Raw genomic sequence first — 23685 nt, 5'->3', positions numbered from 1 at the left:
AGGGCTGTGCTCACTGTGCCCATGGTGTGCTCACTGTGCCAGGGCTGTGCTCACTGTGCCCATGGTGTGCTCACTGTGCCAGGGCTGTGCTCACTGTGCCAGGGCTGTGCTCACTGTGCCTGTGCTGTGCTCACTGTGCCCATGGTGTGCTCACTGTGCCCATGGTGTGCTCACTGTGCCAGGGCTGTGCTCACTGTGCCAGGGCTGTGCTCACTGTGCCAGGGCTGTGCTCACTGTGCCTGTGCTGTGCTCACTGTGCCCATGGTGTGCTCACTGTGCCAGGGCTGTGCTCACTGTGCCCATGGTGTGCTCACTGTGCCCATGGTGTGCTCACTGTGCCTGTGCTGTGCTCACTGTGCCCATGGTGTGCTCACTGTGCCCATGCTGTGCTCACTGTGCCAGGGCTGTGCTCACTGTGCCTGGGCTGTGCTCACTGTGCCTGTGCTGTGCTCACTGTGCCCATGGTGTGCTCACTGTGCCCATGGTGTGCTCACTGTGCCAGGGCTGTGCTCACTGTGCCTGTGCTGTGCTCACTGTGCCCATGGTGTGCTCACTGTGCCAGGGCTGTGCTCACTGTGCCAGGGCTGTGCTCACTGTGCCTGGGCTGTGCTCACTGTGCCCATGGTGTGCTCACTGTGCCCATGGTGTGCTCACTGTGCCAGGGCTGTGCTCACTGTGCCAGGGCTGTGCTCACTGTGCCCATGGTGTGCTCACTGTGCCAGGGCTGTGCTCACTGTGCCAGGGCTGTGCTCACTGTGCCTGTGCTGTGCTCACTGTGCCAGGGCTGTGCTCACTGTGCCCATGGTGTGCTCACTGTGCCTGGGCTGTGCTCACTGTGCCAGGGCTGTGCTCACTGTGCCCATGCTGTGCTCACTGTGCCCATGGTGTGCTCACTGTGCCAGGGCTGTGCTCACTGTGCCAGGGCTGTGCTCACTGTGCCCATGGTGTGCTCACTGTGCCAGGGCTGTGCTCACTGTGCCCATGGTGTGCTCACTGTGCCAGGGCTGTGCTCACTGTGCCCATGGTGTGCTCACTGTGCCCATGGTGTGCTCACTGTGCCAGGGCTGTGCTCACTGTGCCAGGGCTGTGCTCACTGTGCCCATGGTGTGCTCACTGTGCCAGGGCTGTGCTCACTGTGCCCATGGTGTGCTCACTGTGCCTGGGCTGTGCTCACTGTGCCAGGGCTGTGCTCACTGTGCCAGGGCCGTGCTCACTGTGCCAGGGCTGTGCTCACTGTGCCTGTGCTGTGCTCACTGTGCCCATGGTGTGCTCACTGTGCCCATGGTGTGCTCACTGTGCCAGGGCTGTGCTCACTGTGCCCATGGTGTGCTCACTGTGCCAGGGCTGTGCTCACTGTGCCCATGGTGTGCTCACTGTGCCCATGGTGTGCTCACTGTGCCTGTGCTGTGCTCACTGTGGCAGGGCTGTGCTCACTGTGCCCATGGTGTGCTCACTGTGCCCATGGTGTGCTCACTGTGCCTGGGCTGTGCTCACTGTGCCAGGGCTGTGCTCACTGTGCCAGGGCTGTGCTCACTGTGCCCATGGTGTGCTCACTGTGCCCATGGTGTGCTCACTGTGCCTGTGCTGTGCTCACTGTGCCCATGGTGTGCTCACTGTGCCAGGGCTGTGCTCACTGTGCCAGGGCTGTGCTCACTGTGCCTGGGCTGTGCTCACTGTGCCAGGGCTGTGCTCACTGTGCCCATGGTGTGCTCACTGTGCCAGGGCTGTGCTCACTGTGCCAGGGCTGTGCTCACTGTGCCCATGGTGTGCTCACTGTGCCCATGGTGTGCTCACTGTGCCTGGGCTGTGCTCACTGTGCCAGGGCTGTGCTCACTGTGCCAGGGCTGTGCTCACTGTGCCCATGGTGTGCTCACTGTGCCCATGGTGTGCTCACTGTGCCTGTGCTGTGCTCACTGTGCCCATGGTGTGCTCACTGTGCCAGGGCTGTGCTCACTGTGCCAGGGCTGTGCTCACTGTGCCTGGGCTGTGCTCACTGTGCCAGGGCTGTGCTCACTGTGCCCATGGTGTGCTCACTGTGCCAGGGCTGTGCTCACTGTGCCAGGGCTGTGCTCACTGTGCCCATGGTGTGCTCACTGTGCCCATGGTGTGCTCACTGTGCCTGGGCTGTGCTCACTGTGCCAGGGCTGTGCTCACTGTGCCTGTGCTGTGCTCACTGTGCCAGGGCTGTGCTCACTGTGCCAGGGCTGTGCTCACTGTGCCCATGGTGTGCTCACTGTGCCCATGGTGTGCTCACTGTGCCTGGGCTGTGCTCACTGTGCCAGGGCTGTGCTCACTGTGCCAGGGCTGTGCTCACTGTGCCCATGGTGTGCTCACTGTGCCCATGGTGTGCTCACTGTGCCTGTGCTGTGCTCACTGTGCCCATGGTGTGCTCACTGTGCCAGGGCTGTGCTCACTGTGCCAGGGCTGTGCTCACTGTGCCTGGGCTGTGCTCACTGTGCCAGGGCTGTGCTCACTGTGCCCATGGTGTGCTCACTGTGCCAGGGCTGTGCTCACTGTGCCAGGGCTGTGCTCACTGTGCCCATGGTGTGCTCACTGTGCCCATGGTGTGCTCACTGTGCCTGGGCTGTGCTCACTGTGCCAGGGCTGTGCTCACTGTGCCAGGGCTGTGCTCACTGTGCCCATGGTGTGCTCACTGTGCCCATGGTGTGCTCACTGTGCCTGTGCTGTGCTCACTGTGCCCATGGTGTGCTCACTGTGCCAGGGCTGTGCTCACTGTGCCAGGGCTGTGCTCACTGTGCCTGGGCTGTGCTCACTGTGCCAGGGCTGTGCTCACTGTGCCCATGGTGTGCTCACTGTGCCAGGGCTGTGCTCACTGTGCCAGGGCTGTGCTCACTGTGCCTGCTGATATCCTGAGCCATGTGCTGGGGAGGAGGTTCCTGCTCCCCATCCTGGCTGCCAGGGACGTGGCCCGGGGCAGAGATGCCCTCACACCGCCGCCCACCTCCCTGTGATCTCTGCGGGATGCCACCACTGCCAGCAGACCCCAGGGGGCATCAGCAGCTCTGCCAGGCCACACAAGTCCCACCGAGGCCAGCCCAGGGCTGCCGGCAGCTTTGCAGGCCGAGGGCTGAGCGCGGCAGGGAGGAGCAGCGGCGCAGAGCCACGGCTGGAGCTGCCAGCGCTGAAGGATGTCCTCGGAGCCACCACCTAGCACCTGGCTGCAGCTAGATGAGAGGCTGCTGAGGGTGTCAGGGAGTGCTAGGACTGGGGGGGATGGAGCAACGCTGGAAGTGATGAGATTCAGCCTGGGTGTCAGGGAGAAGTTGTTCCCCGTGAGGGTGGTGAGAGACTGGCACAGGTTTGCCTTCAGCCTCCTCTGTTTCACACTCTCCACCCCCAGCTCCCTCAGTTGCTTTTCATCAGCTTTATTTCCCAGGCCCTCCACAGCTTCCTTGCCCTCCTCAGGGCCCTCAGGATCACCAGCCCAGAAGCCTGCTCCACAAGGGTCACCCCCAAGCCACAGCCCCCAGCCCCACATGCAAACCACCTTCAGACACCTCCAGGCCTGGGGACCACCCCCACCCCCCCTGCCTCTTGCCTGCCTTCCCCTTGCTCCTGCCTCAAGCTGCTGTCCCTGGTGGGATTCACAGTCAGAAGCAGCTGGGACACCCAAGTCTCCTATTCTGGAGCCCTAACCTCTGCTCCACACTTCCTCCCCCAGTGCAGAATGAGGCAGGACTTGGTTTGAGGGAAGACCTCTCTGCCTTTTCCATACAGAGACTCCCCAGACCTGCCCCAGCGGGAGCCAGAGGGCAGCTGCAGCTCCCTCCCCAGAACCCCAGAACCACTCAGGCTGGAAAGGAGCCTCAGGACCACCAAGAGCCTCAGGGTCACCAAGAGCCCCAGGATCACCAAGAGCCTCAGGGTCACCAAGAGCCTCAGGGTCACCAAGAGCCTCAGGGTCACCAAGAGCCTCAGGATCACCAAGAGCCTCAGGGTCACCAAGAGCCTCAGGATCACCAAGAGCCTCAGGGTCACCAAGAGCCTCAGGATCACCAAGAGCCTCAGGATCACCAAGAGCCTCAGGGTCACCAAGAGCCTCAGGGTCACCAAGAGCCTCAGGGTCACCAAGAGCCTCAGGATCACCAAGTCCAACCCAGAAGCCTGCTCCACAAGGGTCAGCCCTCAACCACAGCCCCAAGCCCCACATCTAAACCACCTTCAGACACCTCCAGGCTTGGGGACTCCACCACCTCCCTGTGCAGCTCATTCCCATCCCTGACCTCTCTTGTTCCTACTCTCCACTCCAAACCTCCCCAGGGGCAGCTTGAGGCCATTCCCTCCTGCCCTGTCACTGATGACCTGGGAGAAGAGAGCAGCAGCCACCTCTCCACAACCTCCTTCCAGGGAGCTGTAGGCAGCCAGGAAGCCTCCCCTCAGCCTCCTCTGTTTCACACTCTCCATCCCCAGCTCCCTCAGTTGCTCCTCAGCAGATTCATTCTCCAGGCCCTTCCCCTTCCTTGCCCTGCTCTGCCCTGGCTCCAGAGCCTGGCTCCATCCTCTTGCCACTCACCCTCCACATCTTCACCAACATCAATGAGGTCACCCTCAGGCTCCTCCTCTCCCAGCTGCAGAGCCCTCAGCTGCCTCAGGCTCTCCTCAAAGGGAGAGATTTCTACCAAGGAAAATGATTCAGGAGCTGCAGGGGGCTGCAGGAAAGCTGGGGAGGGACTTTGGAGGGGGTCAGGGAGGGACAGGACTGGGGGGGATGGAGCAGAACTAGAAGTGGGGAGCTGGAGATTGGCTGTGAGGAAGAAGTTGTTGGGCAGGAGGGTGGTGAGAGCCTGGCCCAGGCTGCCCAGGGAGGTGGTGGAAGCCTCCTGCCTGGAGGTGTTTGCAGCCAGGCTGGAGGTGGCTGTGAGCAAGCTGCTGTGGTGTGAGGTGTCCCTGCCCATGGCAGGGGCTTGGAGCTGGCTGAGCCTTGAGCTCCCTTCCAGCCCTGGCAGCTCTGGGAGTCTAGAGGTGAAGTCTGACTCTCTGTCTCCTGCCCAACCACCCCAGAGGTGTGGTAGTAGCACAAAGATGGTGGTGGGCAAAGTGTAACTGCTGCTGGCTCCTTCTAGGGCTGGGTGGGAGAGAAGCCAAGTTCAGCTGCTGGGGCACTCCAGCTTCCCCTGCCAGAGCTGCTGCAAACCATTCAGGTTGTGAAGGGATCAGAATTTAAGTAGATACTGCAAACCCCAACCCAAAACCCCCACCAAAGTTGGAAGCTCTCTGAGATCTGATGCTTGCCCACTGCCTGGAGGTGTTCAGGACCAGGCTGGATGAGGCCTGGAGCAAGCTGTGCTGGGGGGAGGTGTTCCTTGGTATGGCAGGGGGCTGGAGCTGGATGAGCTTGGGGGTCCCTCCCAACCCAACCCAACCCAACCCATCCTGTGAGCCTTGGAGTGAATCTATGGCATTGGTGCCAGGCTGGCAATGCTGTGCCAGTGGAGGCTGCAGGGCAGCCCAGGGGCTCCATCCCCAGCCAGCACCAAAGTCCTTGCTGCACTCTTCTGGCTCCCAGGGTCTGGAGCAGCTTTTGACAGCTTTGTTTGCCAGCTGGCATCTGCCCAGCAGCAAGCCTGGGAGCTGGGGGTGAGGACAACCCCCTCTGCCTCCCAGAGCTGGTGCTGAGATCTGATGCTTGCCCCCTGCCTGGGGGTGTTCAGGACCAGGCTGGATGAGGCCTGGAGCAGGCTGTGCTGGGGGGAGGTGTCCCTGCCCATGGCAGGGGGTTGGAGCTGGCTGAGCTTGGAGCTCCCTTCCAGCCCAACCCCTGCTGTGCATTTATGGTTTCAGATCCAGTCCTTAGTGCTGGTTTCTGACCTGTTTGGGCAGAGAGGAATTTCCTCCTGGCATTCCTGGCTACCTTCCCCCGTGTTGGGATGCACTGCTCCTGGGCTCACAGGACCTGAGCTTGAGTGCTGAGCAGCTTCTTGGGCTCCTCTCCCCTCCAGGACTTTCTCTCCTGGTGCCCTATGAAGCAGGACCCTGAGGAGTCCAAAGTCTGCTGTGCTGCAGTGCAGGCTTGCTGTGCACCCTCCTGCTTGTCCTGAGGGTCATGAATTCAACCATCCCATGGCCACTGCAGGCAAGGCTGCCCCTCAGCTTCATGTTGCCCTCCAGACCCTCCTCACAGTCCAGCCCAGCAGCTCTGCTCATTGGCTTCTCTGCTGCTTGGAGGAGGAATCATCAGCACAGAATGGGGTGGGGTGGAAGGGACCCCCAGAGAGCATCCAGTCCAAGCCCCCCTGCCAGAGCAGGGCACCCAGGGCAGGGCACACAGAACACATCCAGGAGGGGCTTGGAGGTCTCCACCCCAGGAGGCTCCACAACCTCTCTGGGCAGCCTGCTCCAGGCTCCAGCAGCCTCACCCCAAACAACTTTCTCCTCCTGCTCAGCTCCAACCTCCTGCCTGACACTTTCTGCCCCTTGCCCCTTGGCCTGGCCCTGGGCACCACTCAGCAGAGCCTGGCCCCAGCCTCCTGCCCCCCACAGCTCCTTTAGCTCTTGCTGAGCATTGCTCAGCTGCCCTCTGGGGCTGCTCTGCTCCAGGCTCTCAGCCCCAGGGCTCTCAGCCTTTGCTGCTCCCAGAGCTGCTCCAGGCCCCTCAGCATCCTGGTGGCCTCCCCTGGACTCTCTCCACCAGCAGCTCCCTGTCCCTGTCACAGGACACCACAGAGCAGAGCCTGGCCCCTTCCTCTGGACCCCCCACCCTTCAGATGCTTTCCCTGCATCCCAGGCACCTCCTGGGCTGCTGCTGGGGCTGTGTTATTCCTCCCATCCAGCTCAAGCCAGTCCATGGTTCTCTGAGCCCTTTTGCCACCTCCAGTGCTGCTTTGCTGCTGTGGTGTCTGGGCCACAAACCCTCCTGGAGTCACCTTTGCCAGCTGCCAGGAATTCACACCAGGGGAAGAAGGAAGCATGCAGGGATCAGCTGGTGAAGCTGAAGCCTTCTGCAGGCTGTGAGGCCTTTGGAGTAGACAACAGAACCTCAGGAGAAGACCTCCTGGTGCTGAGTGCTCAGCCACAGCCCTGAACTGAAAGAGGGAAGATTCAGCCTGGAGAGCAATTTGTTGTGCTGAGGGTGCTGAGACCCCCAGCCCAGCTGCCCCATCCCCTGGCACCGCTGCAGGCCAGCTTGCCTGGGGCTCTGAGCACCCTGCTCTAGCTGCAGATGTCCCTGCTGACTGCAGGGGGGTTGGACTGGGTGAGCTTTGAAGAGCTCTTCCCACCCAAACCTCTCCTTGAATCTGTGAGAGCAGGATGACAAAGCCCAGGGTTGACACTGCCTGACACCCCTCTCCCTCCAGGCCCCACACAGCCCTGGGGGGGGGGCTCTGACCTCATCTCTGCTCCTGGGCTCAGGGCAGAAATCTCCCCCAGCAGAGCCCTTTTGGTGCTCAGAGGCAGCAAGGGAGGGGGGTGGGGGAAAAGAGAGAGGGAGAGGGATGAGGTTTGTTTAGGAAAATGAGAGAGGAGAGCTCAGCAGTGCTGCTATGAATAACCCAGCAGCACTCCCACACCTGAACCCAGCCCCAGCACCCAGGGGATGCTGGAGGACCAGAGACAGGCACCAGCAGCAGTGACAGGGTGAGAAGCGCTCTGGGTACACCAGGGACTGGAAGGAGAGGCTTTTTCAGGCTGGGAAATATCACACTGGAGGAAGGAAGTTGGGAACAGCTTGGGGAATGCTGTGTGGCAGGGAGGGGGTGGCAGAGGGTTTGGGCTGTGCTCCTCCTCCTCCTTTCTTCTGCCTCACTCCTTGGCTGAGCAGCTTCTCCTGGCCATGGCTGCAGGGGAAAGCCCAAAGCCCCAGATCTCTGGCCTGGTCCCGTGGATGTGGGGGGCTCTGAGCGCTCCAGAGTGGTCAGTGCATCCCAAGGCAGGTGCCTCCTGTCCCTGCCTCCCGGTATGGGAAGGTGATTCCTGCCCCAGGAAGGGTGCTGCACCCACTGGAGTCTGGGCAGCACCCAGCACAAGGGCCCTGGGTCCCTTCTGGGGGGTTGGGGGTAGGGCTTTGTGCTGGTGAAGGGCTGTGGAGCTCTGCAGCAGAGGGGCTGGAGCTCACATCCGAGCTGTGAAGGGGTGAGGGGGGTGACAGGAGCTGGGGGTGTGCTCAGCTGTCCTGGCTGGGCTGAGCTTTCCATCCCTGCTCTCAGCAGCAGGAAGCTCCCCGGAGCAGAAGTGCCCAGCAAAGGTATCCCTGCAGCCTGGGCAGGTCCTCAGACAGAGCCAAGGGCACCAGGGGCAGCAGCTGCAGAGCAAGGAGCTGAGCTGGGACGTGCAGGCAGCACCCAAGTGGCACTGACATGAGCTGTCACATCCCCTTCCAGCCCCCCCCCCCCCGGCCCCACAGCACCATTCCAACCCCATGGCTGCCTCTTCCCAGCCCCAGTGCCTGCAGCTCCACAGCTGTGGGGAGGGAGCTGGCCAGGAAGCAGTTAAACCTCTCCTCCCGGGGCAGCAGAGTTCAAACGCAGTGTGTCCCTCCTTTATGCCTCAACTTGCTCTGGGCTTGGCTTTGACAGCAGATACAGGAGACGAGGAGCAGAAAAACAGGGAGGGGAGGCACTTGTGGGGCAGCCCCATAGCCAGAGATCTCTGCTGGCTGAGCCTGCCCCGTGAGATGTGCCAGGCTGCCACCTCTGGTCCCTCAGAACCCTAAGGCTGTGTCCCACAGCTCCATGAGCAAGCAGATTATCAGCTCCAAGCTCCCGGGCTCCCCGTGGCAAGGCAAAACCTGGGCTGAAGGAGGTGAATCCCTTTCCACTGCCTGAAGCTGCTCACTGGGTGCTCTCCCTGTGCAGTGGGACACACTGTGCCCCAGCCTTGAGGAGCTGCCCTGCCCTGTCTGCCACGGTGCAGTCCCTGCTTGCCTCCCCAGCACCCCCTGAGCCCCCAGGTGAAGCTGCCGAAGCTTCTGGGACACCCTCCCCGTGGCTGCCGGCGCCAGCCTGCCCCTGGCCCCACAAGTGCGGAGGAAGACCTTTCCCCCAGTGTTCCTCCAAGAGTTTGAGACATCCTCAGTCCCTTTTACCCCCCCTAGAGCCCATCCCGAGGCGTTCCCCTACCTGACCGGGATCTTCACCCGCAGGTAGCGGTCCACGGCGATGGCCAGGAGCGCCAGGATGGAGCTCTCGGTGAGGATGAGGACGGGACAGGCCACCATCAGGCAGCTGTAAAACTCGGTCTGGGGTCCGATGTCGATGATGATGGCCAGGGGGATGACCAGGGCCCCCACTGCCACATCGGCCACCGCCAGCGAGACGATGAAGCAGAAGGTGGCGTCCCGCAGCGCCTGGTTCATCTTCACAGCCCAAATGACCAAGATATTGCCCGGCACGGAGACCAGGGCGATGAGCACCTCGATGCAGATGTAGGCAGCCTGGAAGGCTGAGACCGGCTGTGCCATGCCGCTCCGGTCCCCCCCCAGCTCCCGCTGGGGCCCCTCGGTCACCTGCAAACAGAGAGGGAGGTGATGAGCAACTGGCCCCGGGACTTGTGCTGCCGGCCGGGATGGAGCCTGTGCGGATGGGGGGGGGGGGGGAGGGAGCGGCGGATAACCCCCCCCGGCGCTACCCCCCTCCCTTCTGTGCTGTCCCCTCGGGCTCCGGACCCCCGAGGGCGCATCCTGCACCCACCTCCATCCCGCTCCCGGGGCTGCGGCGCTTGCTAGAGTCCCAGGCCAGCCCCGGGAAGAGCCTGACGGAGCCGAGCCAGCCCTCGGGGCAGCTCCGGGACCGTCTGCGGAGCCCCTCGGGGTCGCGAAGCCGCCGGTCCTCCCTGAACCCCCCCCTCTCCCCAACTCTCCCGGCCGCTTCCTCCCGGTGTCCCGGCAGCAGCCGCCCGGCCCCGCCCGGCCCCAGCCCACCTCACCTTGTCCTGTCCTGCACAGCAAGGGCTTGGGCTGGGGGGGGTCCTCACCCCGAAGCAGCCAGAGCTCTTCCCTCGCAGGGTTCCGCGGGGGGCATGGCCAGAGGGATGCTCGGGGAAGGGGTGGGGGGGACCGGGCTGGGCGCGGCGAGCGGGGCTGCGCTCCGTCCCCGGTCCCCGGCACCGCTGGGCTCCCGCAGACTCTGCCAGCTCCCAGCCGGAGCTGGAGCATCACATGGTGCAGCCTCCAGCCCTTTAAAGAGCGACTGACCCCATTCGGGGCTCGCCGAGCCCGGGGAGGATCGGGGGGGTGGAGAGGTGGGCTGGGGCTTGGGGGGAGCCGGGCTGGGGCTGGGGGAAGCCGAGGGCCCGGTGCCAGCCGCAGGCTCAATCTCCCGGCACGCCTCCGGACCGGGTTTTAGCACCAGAACCGGGGTTTTGAGGTAGAGTGTGAGCGGAGGGTGCGGGGGGGGGGAGAACCGGGGCAGAGTCCGGGCTGGAGGTGAGGAGGGACCCAGACCCCTCCTCGGGGCTCGGAGCAGCCGCGGCTCCGGGCTCAGCCCCGAACCGGTCGGGAGGGTGCTGGCCCAGGCTCCGGCTGGTTCATGTCTCACCCAAAATCACTGCTGGGGTGCGGTCGGGGTGAGCCCAAGGCACCCTTTCCCCTCTGAAGGGCACCCCAGGGTGATGGAGCAGGGGCTGCAGCCCCTGCTGGGGGCGGGGAAGGCAGCAGGGGAGCAGCATCCCTTCTGCTGGGGGCTGGGTGGGTGGGAAGCAGAGCTGCCCGGGCAGGTGGGGTGTCCTTGGAGGAATGATGCCCCCGAACCGGTGCTGAGGCTGAGCCAGATGCTGTTAAAGGTCCTAGGGGAAGTCGGGGTGGTGGTGGGGGAAGGCCACCCCCAAAGCCACCCCCAAGCCAATGGGTCTGGGAGCTCGATCTGACTGCTGGAGCTGAACCAGCCAAGCCCTTCAGGGACCCTTCAGAAGTGTGGAGCAGGCACCGGCAGGGCTCATCCTGCAGAATTTGCTCCCAGAGAGCAGTGCTGCAGGGACCAGGACCAGCTGCGACCTCAGATGTGGGGCAAGGACACTACCCCAGACTCCCCCCTGCAACTCTCCTCATCCTTTCTCCCTCCTCCAGTGGGACCTGGGCTTTGGGCTTGTCCCCTCCTGCTCTGCTCCATCTCGGTGGGAGACGTCTCAGCACCTTACTCTGCCCCTTAGGACCGATCCCCAAACCCTCTCATCCATCAGCACAGCCCAAGGCAGGGCTGGGAACAGCTGTGGGGTTCCTCACAACCCCAGGGCTGGACTTCTCCATCAGCTGGTGGGCTGTGGGCTTCCCCTTCTCATCCTTGGCCAAGCGACCAGCGATGGGGCCGGAGGGCTGGAGCATCTGAGGGCCATCTGGGGGCTGTGGCGATGCGCCACCTCCCTGCCTCGGCCTGTGCCAGCAGCGGGTGAGGGAAGCTTATTTGGGTTTGGAGGATCTGTTTGCTCTGCAGGGAGGAGGACGAGCGGAGGGCGGCAGGCTGGCGTAAACACGGCGCTGTTCTGGGAGGAGCTGCAGCACCTCCCCGGTGCCTCTCCTCGCACGTCCCCCAGCCCGGGGACACAGCCCCGACCCCGCTGGAGGGCTGAAGTCCCCGAGGCAGAGGCAATGGGGGTGAGGTGAGGCTGCCCGGGATGGGGCAGCGCGGACGGGAAGGGCATCCGCGGAGAGCCCCGAGCCCCCTCGCCCGCTGCTTTCCCGAGGTGGGTGTCCTTGCAGGCAGGCTCTGGCTGGGAGCAGGGCAGGACAGCCGGCAGGTCCATCACGGAAGCGAAGGCAGGCAGGTCCTGGCCTAATTGTATGCAAATCTCCCAAAGACGGTGATTGAAAACCACTCCTCTTCCTCACTGGGTCAAGCAGTTTGCTCTCCCTCCCCGGGCTCACGCTCCAGAATTTTAGCAACAGCCCCCAAAAAGCTCTCAGCTTCTGCCAGAAAGAGTTGCTGCCCAGCTGGGAGTCCGCCAAAGCGGGGTGGGAGCTCTCCCTCCAGCCCTGCAAAGCCGTGCCAGGGGCTCCGGCAGCGGCTGCAGGGCTCGGGCGGGCAGATGTGGTCAGGGCAGGTGCTGTGCACAGCCTGCTCCTGACGGATGTGGAGTCCTCTGCTCACCCTCCTGGCTTGCCTTGGGTGAGAGTTGGAGATTGCTTTAAAGGTCGTTTCCTGGTGAACTTCAGCCCCCCCCCCCCAGCAGGTTCTGCCAGGCTCCTCCCGGGGTCTTCGGGGAGGAGAAAAGGGCCTGAGAGCTGCCATGGCTCAGGGTGGTCCCCAGGAAGCGCTGGACGCTGCTGCTCCTCCTGGCGCAGCAGGAGGGGTGGGAGGGAGGAGGGGACACACAGTGTGGCTTCCATATCCCTGCAGCAGATTTTCCACCTCCCTGCTTGCCAGGACAGGACCCAGCCTGAGCCATGGCAGAGGGAAGGGTTGGTCGGTGGGTGCCAGCGTGGTGCAGGGGAGGGCTTGGCGTGTCGGGGCCGGCTGAGCCAGCCTGTCCTGCTGGCAGCACCAAGCCCCAACTGACTGATGGGACCAAGCCCCAGCTCAGCACCCCCAGGGCTCAGCAGCAGCCAAGAGTTACTTCCCAAGGAGACAAGTCAGGGCACGGGCAGCTCCTTCCCACCCAGCTTGCTCGGAGGGCTGGAGCTTACCCCTCCTGCCTCAGTTTACCTACACGAAGGTCGGCTCCGTGCTGCCATCCCAGGTGCTCAGGGCAGGAGGAGCTGAGAGCTTCTCCACCTCCTCCACCCCTGAGACCATCCCACAGGCCAGCTGGTCACTGAAAGGGGCCTCTTAATTAGGGAAGTTAATTAGGAGGGTGGCTGGTGCCAGCAGCTCAGGGCTGCGCGCTCCGAGGGCTGACGTCTCCCTGAGATACTCATTAGGACAACGACCCCCGGAGGCCACGGTCTGGTGGGCCTGGACAAGATGGCAGAAGGTGGAAACAGAAGGAGCAGACAAAGGGAAACCCTGAAGCTTTCCCAAGGCTGCCACCACGGAGCTGAGGTGCTGTGGGGCAGCACTGGACAGCAGTCTGTGGGTGCCGGGTGGCACAGAGCCCTGGCAGGACCCTGCAGGGCTGCCCCACGGCTTGTGCTCCATTCCTCTCCCATGTAATGGATACAGGGAGCTTGGGAAGCTGTCTGGGAGCAGGGAGCATCCCTGCCTGGGCTTGGCAGCAGCCACTCAGCAGCCCTGACGTGGCTCCTCTGGGTGAGGAATGGCTGCTTCCCCAAGGACTGGCCCTTTCCACCAAGCACAGCCCAGCCTGGCACCCAGAGCAGGGGCTGAAGCAGGAGAAAGGTTTGGAAAGGGAGAAACTGAGTCATGGATGGTGCCTGTGGTCACCCAGCAAATGGGTGCTGGTGCAAGGACGTGCCCTGGCTCCCTTCCACCCTGGGCCGTGAGGCTGCAGGCTCCCACCCAGTGGCCAAAGGGCTCAGACCCCACTCGGTGCCCTCTCAGGTGCCAGCCAGATGTTGCCTGCCGGCAGCTGGGTGGCAGCCCAAGCGGCTGCCTCGGCAGGGCAGGATGCTAACGGGCTCCTCTGCTCCCCCGGCGGGGAGGAACTGCTGAGACATCACTTGATGGACGAGAAACCACGGCCAGCGCCCAGCCAGCTGCCAGCCAGCTCCCAGCTTGGCAGGGCACCGAGGCAGAGCAGAGGTCCTGCCCTGATCTCCAGCTCTGCAGCACGGCCGGGACGGCAGCAGGGGGGGCGGCATCTGCCCCCCAGGCCCCAGCCCGGGCCCTTGGCCCCCTCACTGCCTCCTCTTCCCCGGCGGGCTCTGGGTTTGTTTCAGTCCCGCGGGAGCCCTGGCAGCCTCACCGAGCCAGGCTGCTGGCCAGGAGCTCTTCCTGCCGCTGCTTCCCGCAGGCTCCGCAGCACGGCGCGGGGCGGGGGGGGGAACCTTTGCAGCCCTGCTCACCGCCCCGGGGCACACTTAAAGCCCTTTGTCCCCACGCCGTGGCCACCCCTTAAACCCAGTCCCGGCGCTGCTGAGCCTGCAGAAGAGCAGCCCCGGGGGGGAGCTGAGTGGTGCTCACAATTACCTGAGGGTGGGGGGCAAGAAGAAGGAGCCAGGCTCTGCTGAGTGGTGCCCAGGGACAGGCCAAGGGGCAAGGGGCACAAAGTGGCACCCAGGAGGTTCCTCTTCAACATGAGAAGAAACTTCTTTGGTGTGAGGCTGCTGGAGCCTGGAGCAGGCTGCCCAGAGAGGTTGTGGAGTCTCCTGGGGTGGAGACTTCCAAGCCCCTCCTGGATGTGTTGCTGTGTGCCCTGCCCTGGGTGCCCTGCTCTGGCAGGGGGGCTTGGACTGGATGATCTCTGGGGGTCCCTTCCACCCCACCCCATTCTGTGCTGATGATTCCTCCTCCAAGCAGCAGAGAAGCCAATGAGCAGAGCTGCTGGGCTGGACTGTGAGGAGGGTCTGGAGGGCAACATGAAGCTGAGGGGCAGCCTTGCCTGCAGTGGCCATGGGATGGTTGAATTCATGACCCTCAGGACAAGCAGGAGGGTGCACAGCAAGCCTGCACTGCAGCACAGCAGACTTCGGACTCCTCAGGGTCCTGCCTCATAGGGCACCAGGAGAGAAAGTCCTGGAGGGGAGAGGGGCCCAAGAAGCTGCTCAGCACTCAAGCTCAGGTCCTGTGAGCCCAGGAGCAGTGCATCCCAACACGGGGGAAGGTAGCCAGGAATGCCAGGAGGAAATTCCTCTCTGCCCAAACAGGTCAGAAACCAGCACTAAGGACTGGATCTGAAACCATAAATGCACAGCAGGGGTTGGGCTGGAAGGGAGCTCAAAGCTCAGCCAGCTCCAACCCCCTGCCATGGGCAGGGACACCTCCCCCCAGCACAGCTTGCTCCAGGCCTCATCCAGCCTGGTCCTGAACACCTCCAGGCAGGGGGCAAGCATCAGATCTCAGCACCAGCTCTGGGAGGCAGAGGGGGTTGTCCTCACCCCCAGCTCCCAGGCTTGCTGCTGGGCAGATGCCAGCTGGCAAACAAAGCTGTCAAAAGCTTCTCCAGACCCTGGGAGCCAGAAGAGTGCAGCAAGGACTTTGGTGCTGGCTGGGGATAGAGCCCCTGGGCTGCCCTGCAGCCTCCACTGGCACAGCATTGCCAGCCTGGCACCAATGCCATAGATTCACTCCAAGGCTCACAGGATGGGTTGGGTTGGGTTGGGTTGGGAGGGACCCCCAAGCTCATCCAGCTCCAGCCCCCTGCCATGCCCAGGGACACCTCCCACCAGCACAGCTTGCTCCAGGCCTCATCCAGCCTGGTCCTGAACACCTCCAGACAGGGGCAAGCATCAGATCTCAGAGAACTTCCACCTTGGGTTGGGTTGGATGAGCTCAAAGCTCATCCAGCTCCAACCTCCCTGCCATGGGCAGGGACACCTCCCCCCAGCACAGGGGCAAGGGGCACAACCTGGCACCCAGGAGGTTCCTCTTCAACATGAGAAGTAACTTCTTTGGTGTGAGGCTGCTGGAGGCCTGGAGCAGGCTGCCCAGAGAGGCTGTGGAGTCTTCTCTGGAGACTTCCAAGCCCCTCCTGGCTGTGTTGCTGTGTGCCCTGCCCTGGGTGCCCCTGCCCTGGGTGCCCCTGCCCTGGCAGGGGGGTTGGACTGGCTGATCTCTGGAGGTCCCTTCCAACCCCTCCCCATGCTCTGATCTCCCCTGCCAGCTGTGGGGCACAGCAAGAAGTTTCCACCCTTTGCAGATGCAGGAGGATTTTGATTCCCCTTGCAGTGAGGTGAGGTTCATAGAATTGCCAAGGATCCTGCTCCCATTTTTGCCCAGCCTGGAGACTTTCAGGGTCCTGGCAGCTGCCTCTTTGGCTTCCTCCCCTGCTGCCCTGCCCCCAGGGTATGTTTTGAGCCAAGGAGGGACCTTCATCCTGCAGGACCAGACAGATCTGCACCAAGGATGGAGAATAGAAGGCAGAACCCCCAGGCCAGAGAGGTTTGCTGGAGGCTTTGGGCTGCTTCCAAGCTGCAGTTTCACAGCACCCTGGAGCAGCTCAGCGTGTGGGTGCTGAAGCAGAGCAGCAATTTTCACACCCAGGCTCTGCTGGAGCCAGCTCCAGGGTGCATGGAGGAGCTGTGCACCACCCCAGCACCAAGAGCTCAGTTCTGGCATCACCAAACTCCTCAGAGCATTGGGGGGACAGGAAGCACAGCTTGCCTTGGGGTGGAAGGGACCCTCCAAGGGCATGGAATCATAGAATCAATCAGGCTGGCAAAGACCTCAGAGCTCATCAAGTCCAAGCTGTCACCTAGCACCTCCTGATGACTAAACCATGGCTCCAAGTGCCACATCCAATCCCCTCTTGAACCCCTCCAGGGATGAGGACTCCACCACCTCCCTGGGCAGCACATCCCTCCCATATCAGGAGGCAGAGCAAGGGGAAGTGGCCTGGGATTGTGCCAGGGGGAGGCTCCCAGGGTTCTGGGACTCCTTAGCCCCTTTCATTGGAGGTAGCCCCTGGAGAGCAGGGTGGTGCTTGCTGCCTCCAGCCCTGCAGGCACTGAGCTGTGCCCATGGAGGAGGGATGCTGGTGGTGTGAGTGCCCTGAGAGAGCTCTCCTGGGGCAAAGGCTGGAGGGAAGCAGGGACCTCGAGGGGAAAAGTAAACCAAAGAGGGGGAAATGTGAAAGGAAAACCATAGAAGTGTGGTGTCTGCAAGTCCTGGCTTGCCCCTGGAGATGAATGAGTGGAACCTCTTCCCTTGGTGCATCTCCCAGGTGAGGAAGGCATTTCCTGCTTGGTCTCTGGGGAAATACGGAGGAGGGCATGAGGAGCCAAGCAGGTTCTGTGCCAAGGGCATGTGGGAGAGCCCAGGACCAGCCCCAGCCCCTGGGCTGTGGTGGCCTGAGGGCAGGGGCAGAGGAGGTGGAGGCTGAGGAGTTGGGGGGAAGGAAAAAGCAGGGAAAGGAGTGGGAGGGAGGGAGGGAAGCAGCCATGCTGGGCTGGTTTGGTGCCTCCAAGGAGAAGATGGAGAGGTGTCCCTGGCCCGGGGTGGGAAGGGAAAACTCCTCTGTCCCCAGGACCCTGATGTGTCCCCAGGGTTCTGCTCTGTCCCCAGGACCCTGATCTGTCCCCAGGGCTCTGCTTTGTCCCCAGGGCCCTGATCTGTCCCCAGGGCCCTGCTTTGTCCCCAGGGCTCTGCTTTGTCCCCAGGGCTCTGATCTGTCCCCAGGGCTCTGATTTGTCCCCAGGGCTCTGATGTGTCCCCAGGGCTCTGCTCTGTCCCCAGATCCCTGATCTGTCCCCAGGGCCCTGCTCTGTCCCCAGGGCCCTGCTCTGTCCCCAGGGCTCTGCTCTGTCCCCAGGGCCCTGCTCTGTCCCCAGGACTCTGCTCTGTCCCCAGGGCTCTGATGTGTCCCCAGGGCTCTGCTCTCTCCCCAGGACTCTGCTCTGTCCCCAGGGCTCTGCTCTGTCCCCAGGGCCCTGATCTATCCCCAGGGCTCTGCTCTCTCCCCAGGGCTCTGCTCTGTCCCCAGGGCCCTGATCTATCCCCAGGGCTCTGCTCTGTCCCAAGGGACCTGCTCTGTCCCCAGGGCTCTGCTCTGTCCCCAGGGCTCTGCTCTGTCCCCAGGGCTCTGCTCTGTCCCCAGGGCTGCTGCTCCCAAAGGTTGTGTTTCTCACTGTGGAGACTTGTGCCACATCTCTATTTTTAAGTTCTCTGCTCTTAGCTTCCAGCTGCCAGCTCCTGCATCTTCCTCAGCTGCCAGCTCCTGCATCTTCCTCAGCTGCCAGCTCCTGCATCTTCCTCAGCTGCCAGCTCTGTGCTTTGGTACCCAGCTCTTTCCCCTCCACTCAAATGCCTCCAGTCCATAACCACATCACCACCTTCCAACATGACAACTGACTCCTGCAGCCTCTGAGGTCTCTGCTGCTGCCCAGATTACCTCCTTCCAGCAGACCTGGGCTGAAATGCTTTGTTTAAGGACATTGAGGGGCTGGAGCAGGTCCAGAGAAGGGCAGGGAGGTCGGGGAGGGGTCTTGAAGCCCTGTGAGGAGTGGTTAGGGGGACCTTGGGTTGTTCAGCCTGGGGGAAGAGAGAGGCTGAGAGGAGATCTCATTGCTCTCTAAAGCTCTGAATCACTCTGAATTAACCAGGTTGGAAAAGACCTCAGAGATCCTCAAGTCCAACCTCTCCCCCAGCACCATCTGATCAACTCAACCATGGCACCAAGGGCCTCATCCAGGCTCTTCCTAAACACCTCCAGGGATGGGGACTCCACCACCTCCCCGAGCAGCACATCCCCAGGGCCAATCTCTCTGGCTGGGAAGAATGTCTTCTAACATCCAGCCTGAACCTCCCCTGGCACAGCTTGAGACTGTGTCCTCTTGTTCTGGTGCTGCTTGCCTGGCAGGAGAGCCCAACCCCCACCTCCCTGCAGGGAGTTGCAGAGAGCAAGAAGGTCTCCCCTGAGCCTCCTCTTCTGCAGGCTAAGCAACCCCAGCTCCCTCAGCCTCTCCTCCCAGGGCTGTGCCCCAGACCCCTCCCCAGCTTTGTTGCCCTTCTCTGGGCACCTTCCAGCAGCTCAACCTCCTTCCTGACCTGAGGAGCCCAGAACTGGCCACAGGACTCCAGGTGTGGCCTCAGCAGTGCTGAGCACAGTGCACAAGGACTTCCTTGCTCCTGCTGGCCACACTCTTTCTGCTGCAGGCCAGGCTGTGCTTGGCCTTCTTGGCCCCCTGGGCACACTGCTGGCTCCTGTTCAGCTGCTGTCAACCAGCCTGGCTGCTCTCCAGCCACTCTGCCCCCAGCCTGTAGCACTGCCTGGGGCTGCTGTGGCCAAACCCTCCAGAAGGACCCAATCCCAGTGGCCTGCTGCGCCATGAGGAGTCCCAGAGCCTGCCCTGCGCAGGGCTCCTCCCTGAGAGGAGGTTGCACTAAGGTGGGGTTTGGTCTCTTCTCCCAGGTAGCAAGTGAGAGGAAATGGCCTGAAATTGTTCCAGGAGAGGTCCAGGTTGGAAGCTAGGGAAGAAATCCCTTCAGCCAAAGTCTCAGAGGGCTCTGGGTCAGGCTGCCCAGGGCAGTGGTGCAGGCTCCATCCCCGGAGGTGTTTGAAAGCAGTTGGGATGAGGTGCTTGGAGCTGTGGTCTGACAGCTGTGTGCAGGAGAGGCCAGGTGATGGCTGGACTCGAGGGGCTGAAGGTCTCTTCCAACCACTCTGTGATCTCCAGGCATAAAGCCTGCTCAGAACTCCCCTGGGCAGGTTCCTCTGAGTCCCTTCCCACGTGCCTAAACCTACAGATCCCCACCAAAGCCGTGGAAAATTCCTTATCGGCAGAGGGAATCCACCTCCCGCCCTCTTCCCCTTCTCCTCTCGCAGCTGGGAGCCTTCGCCCTGGCCCCGGAGCAGCGCAAACGGCCCCGGAGCAGCGCAAACATCCCCGGAGCCATCTGCGCGGCGGCGCAGGCAGCCTCGCAGCGCCGCTCCCGGGGGAGGGCTGCCGCGGGCCGGTGACGGCGCTGCTGCGGGGCCCGGGGCAGCCTGCCTCGCACAGAGCAGCCCCGCGGTGCTCGGCGGAGACGTTCCCACAGCTGCCTGCCTTCCTTGGGGACGCGCCGTCAGAAGTCCCCTGCCGCAAGCTCAGAGCCTGGCGGCCTCCGAAGGCGCCGAGCGGGGCTGCCCCTCCTGCTTTCCCTTCCCTTGCTCGCACGGGTGGGGAGGATTTGGGGTGCGGGACTCGGCTTGGGGCTCATCCAGCCCCGTGGAGGGGAGCTCCCGGGCGAGTTTGTGCCCTGGGAGGAAGTGACTTTGGCGCAGCAGGGCCCCTGCGGGATGCTGCGTCTCCGGGGCTGGGAGGTGATGGAGGAGTGGGAGCTCATCGGTGGAGGGGCAGTGCTGCAGAGGCTGAGGGGTATCAGCTGGGTGGCTGCAGCTTTCGGGGTGCTGAGGGTCCCTGAATGCTATCTCAGCTCTTGGGGAGCTGGGGGCAGAGAAGGGGCAAGGGGGGTACAGACATTTCCTTGCTGGGAAAGGCTGAGGGGAGGCTGGGCTGGGAGAGGGAGCACTGGGCTGCAGGGCAGAGACCTCAGGCAGGGACTGTGAGGCAGCTGGGTGAGGAACCCCCAAATTCCTCTCCTCTCCCCTGGGAGCAGCCCTTTCCCACGCACGCTCTCCATGTCTGTGTCCCCTGTCCACCACGGAGAGGTGAGGATGGAGCAGGGGAAGGAAGCTCCCTGGGGTCCCCATCCCTGGTGTGCCCCTACAGAGAGGAGAGAGGCAGAATCCCCTCCCCACACCTGCTCGGCCTCCCCTCAGGACCCCAGGGGACCAGGAGCAGGGTCACTGCAGCTCCAGGGGATCCCCTGGGGAAGTGGGACCCAGCATGGCCACCCAAGAGCTGCTGGGGGAGAGAAACCCAGATGCAGGCCAGGCTCTCCTTCTGGGGACAAGGGACCTGCCCAGCCCCAGGACACCTCAAGGGGCTCCCAGTTTCAGATACCCAAGAGAATGCTCTTGGGTGAGGCAGAGAGCATCCTGAGTGCTGGCAGCAGAGGAGTTTGGCTCCCCCAGACACTTCCCTCCCCAGAAGAATCCCAGACTGCTTTGGATTGGAAGGCACCTCAGCCCTTGTCTGGGGGCTGAGAGGGGGAATCAGGGCTTGGAAACCCTCGGGGGGACCTCCTGGCATAGGACACTGAATTCCCACCAGGGATCAGAGAATCCTACAATGGGTTTGGGTTGGGAGGGACCTCAAAGATCATCCAGTTCCAAGCACCCCCCGGTGGGGGGGAGGGGAAGGTCGTTGCCTTTGGGAGTGACACTTTGATTAGAGCCCTTCCCTGGGCTGAAATCCCAGTGGGGTGATCAGAGAGCCAGGGAACCCTAGGATGGGTTGGAAGGGAGCTCAAAGATCAGCCAGTGCCAAGCACCCCCCGGTGGGGGGGAGGGAAAGGTCATTCCCATTCAAGTGACACTTTGATTAGAGCTCTTCCCTGGGCTGAAATCCCAGTGGGGTGATCAGAGAGCCAGGGAACCCTAGGATGGGTTGGGTTAGAAGGGAGCTCAAAGATCAGCCAGTGCCAAGCCCCTGCCATGCTCAGGGACACCTCCCACCAGCACAGCTTGCTCCAGGCCTCATCCAGCCTGGTCCTGAGCACCTCCAGGCAGGGCACAGCCACAGCCTCCCTGGGCAGCCTGTGCCAGGCTCTCCCCAGCCTCACTCTCAGCAATCTCTTCCTCCTCTCCACTCTCAGTCTCCCCTCTCCCAGCTCAAAGCCATTGTTCCTCCTCCTGTCCCTCCCAGCCCTTGGCCCAAGTCCCTCCCCAGCTCTCCTGGAGCCCTTCAGCTCCTGCAAGGCTGCTCTGAGGTCTCCCTGGAGCCTTCTCCAGGCTGCACAGCCCCAGCTCTCCCAGCCTGGCCCCACAGGGGAGGATCTGCAGCCTCTGCTCACCTCTGTGGCCTCTCTTCCTGCCGTCCAGCCCATGCTGAGCCCAGCTCTGCACTTCCCACCCCCTGGGGAGAAAGTCCTGAGGTTTGTTTTTTCCCGCAGAGTAATGACCCCAGCAGGTGCTTTTCCTGCATGAGGGCTGAAAATAGCTCCCAGGGTTTGGCTTCCTCCAGTTCCTGCCCCTCTCCCCTCCCCTCCCCTGTCCCTTCGTTCATCTTTTGGGTCACAGCCTCCCGGCCCGGGGCAGGAAGGCTCCGGGGAAGCTGGGGAGGGACTTCCCGGAAGCTTTTTCCTTGGCGGTTTTGGACTGGGTTGGAGGTGAAATGGTCCTGGGGAAGGAACTGTTGGCCTCAGCTCTAGCAGCCACACTTGCCCTCGAGGCTCTCTCGGGGAGCAGCTCAGCTTTCACCCTGTCAGGAGGGGCAGGGATGTCCTTTGAGGGCTTTCCCCCCTCCCCCAACACCCTCTTATATTTCTCCTGCAGGAGCTGTCCCCTCTGTCCCCCCCAGGATGCTCCTACCCAGTGCCTGTCCCTTAGGCTCCATGAGTTCAACTGCTTAGGGGAGATTGAGACTGGAGATGAGGGAGAAATTGTTGAGGGTGAGGCTGGGGAGAGCCTGGCACAGGCTGCCCAGGGAGGCTGTGGCTGTGCCCTGCCTGGAGGTGCTCAGGACCAGGCTGGATGAGGCCCTGAGCAAGCTGTGCTGGTGGGAGGTGTCCCTGGGCATGGCAGGGGGCTGGAGCTGGATGAGCTTGGGGGTCCCTTCCAACCCAACCCAACCATCCTGTGAGCCTTGGAGTGAATCTATGGCATTGGTGCCAGGCTGGCAATGCTGTGCCAGTGGAGGCTGCAGGGCAGCCCAGGAGCTCCCTCCCCAGCCAGCACCAAAGTCCTTGCTGCACTCCTCTGGCTCCCAGGGTCTGGAGCAGCTTTTGACAGCTTTATTTGCCAGCTGGCATCTGCCCAGCAGCAAGCCCGGGAGCTGGGGGTGAGGACAACCCCCTCTGTCTCCCAGAGCTGGTGCTGAGATCTGATGCTTGCCCCCTGCCTGGAGGTGTTCAGGACCAGGCTGGATGAGGCCCTGAGCAAGCTGTGCTGGGGGGAGGTGTCCCTGGGCATGGCAGGGGGCTGGAGCTGGCTGAGCTTTGAGCTCCCTTCCAATCCATCCTAGGGTTCCCTGGCTCTCTGATCACCCCACTGGGATTTCAGCCCAGGGAAGGGCTCTAATCAAAGTGTCACTCCCAAAGGCAATGACCTTCCTCTCCCCCTCACCGGGGGGTGCTTGGAACTGGATGATCTTTGAGGTCCCTCCCAACCCAAACCCATTGTAGGATTCTCTGATCCCTGGTGGGAATTCAGTGTCCTATGCCAGGAGGTTCCCCCCAGGGTTTCCAAGCCCTGATTCCCCCTCTCAGCCCCCAGACAAGGGCTGGGGTCCCTTCCAATCCAAAGCAGTCTGGGATTCTTCTGGGGAGGGAAGTGTCTGGGGGAGCCAAACCCCTCTGCTGCCAGCACTCAGGATGCTCTCTGCCTCACCCAAGAGCATTCTCTTGGGTATCTGAAACTGGGAGCCCCTTGAGGTGTCCTGAGGCTGGGCAGGTCCCTTGTCCCCAGAAGGAGAGCCTGGCCTGCATCTGGGTTTCTCTCCCCCAGCATTGGGGTGGCCATGCTGGGTCCCACTTCCCCAGGGGATCCCCTGGAGCTGCAGTGACCCTGCTCCAGATCCTGCACAGGGAGAGGAGGAGGTTTTCTTCCTGCTCCCCACAAAATGAGGAGGTTGAAAGGACCTGGGGAGGCTTTTGGTCTCATCTGGGGGGTCGCAGCTCCAGCCCCGGCTGGCTCTGCGCATCCGCAGGCTGCGGCTGCCCCCTCCCGACGGCAGCGCTCAGGGCCGCGGCGGCTGCCGGCTGCTGCCTCCCGCAGCCCTCTGGACGGGAAGCAGGCGACGGCAGCTCCCCTGGCCCCGTGGGACCCTCGGGTGACCCAGGCAAGGCCAGGAAGGGTTATCCCCGGTCACAGCCTCAGCGCTCCCAGAACCTGCCCTCCCAGACGTCTTTCTCAGAGGTTGAAGCCGGCTGGGGGGGAACTCAGCTCCCTGCCAGGGGATGCGGGGGGAGGACCCCCCAAAAACCCCTACCCCACTTCTGCTGCCTGCACCCTAACCCACCAGCCTTCCTCACCCCTGCCAGCCCTTCCTCATCCTCCCAGCCCTGGCGCCCTGCCAGCGGTGCTGCAGCTCCATCGGCTCCTGGGGTGCAGGAGAGCCTGGGGAGCCCCGCGGGGGGCAGCTCTGCCTCTCCACGCCCAGGCTGTGGGGCTGGGGATTTCCTGCGGCCCCTTGACAGG

At 62.9% G+C, this 23685-nt stretch overlaps 1 protein-coding gene across 1 annotated transcript in view; it reads right to left on the bottom strand.

Annotated features, from left to right (window-relative positions):
* Positions 1-9964, bottom strand: part of ADORA1 (adenosine A1 receptor) — a 64338-nt gene extending 54374 nt beyond the window's left edge. The window contains exons 1-2 of the mRNA XM_068164644.1: positions 9883-9964; positions 9078-9463 (exon numbers count right to left, since the gene is read on the bottom strand). Coding sequence (XP_068020745.1) covers positions 9078-9418 — 341 coding nt within the window. The 5' untranslated portion in view covers positions 9419-9463; positions 9883-9964. The remainder of the gene's footprint in view (positions 1-9077; positions 9464-9882) is intronic.
* Positions 9965-23685: the final 13721 nt, after the last annotated feature.

The sequence above is a fragment of the Melanerpes formicivorus genome, unplaced genomic scaffold (assembly GCF_026170545.1).
Source record: "Melanerpes formicivorus ecotype bairdi unplaced genomic scaffold, bMelFor1.0.p_v2 SCAF_82, whole genome shotgun sequence".
Lineage (NCBI taxonomy): Eukaryota > Metazoa > Chordata > Aves > Piciformes > Picidae > Melanerpes > Melanerpes formicivorus.
This window is presented reverse-complemented; position numbering and strand designations above follow the sequence as displayed.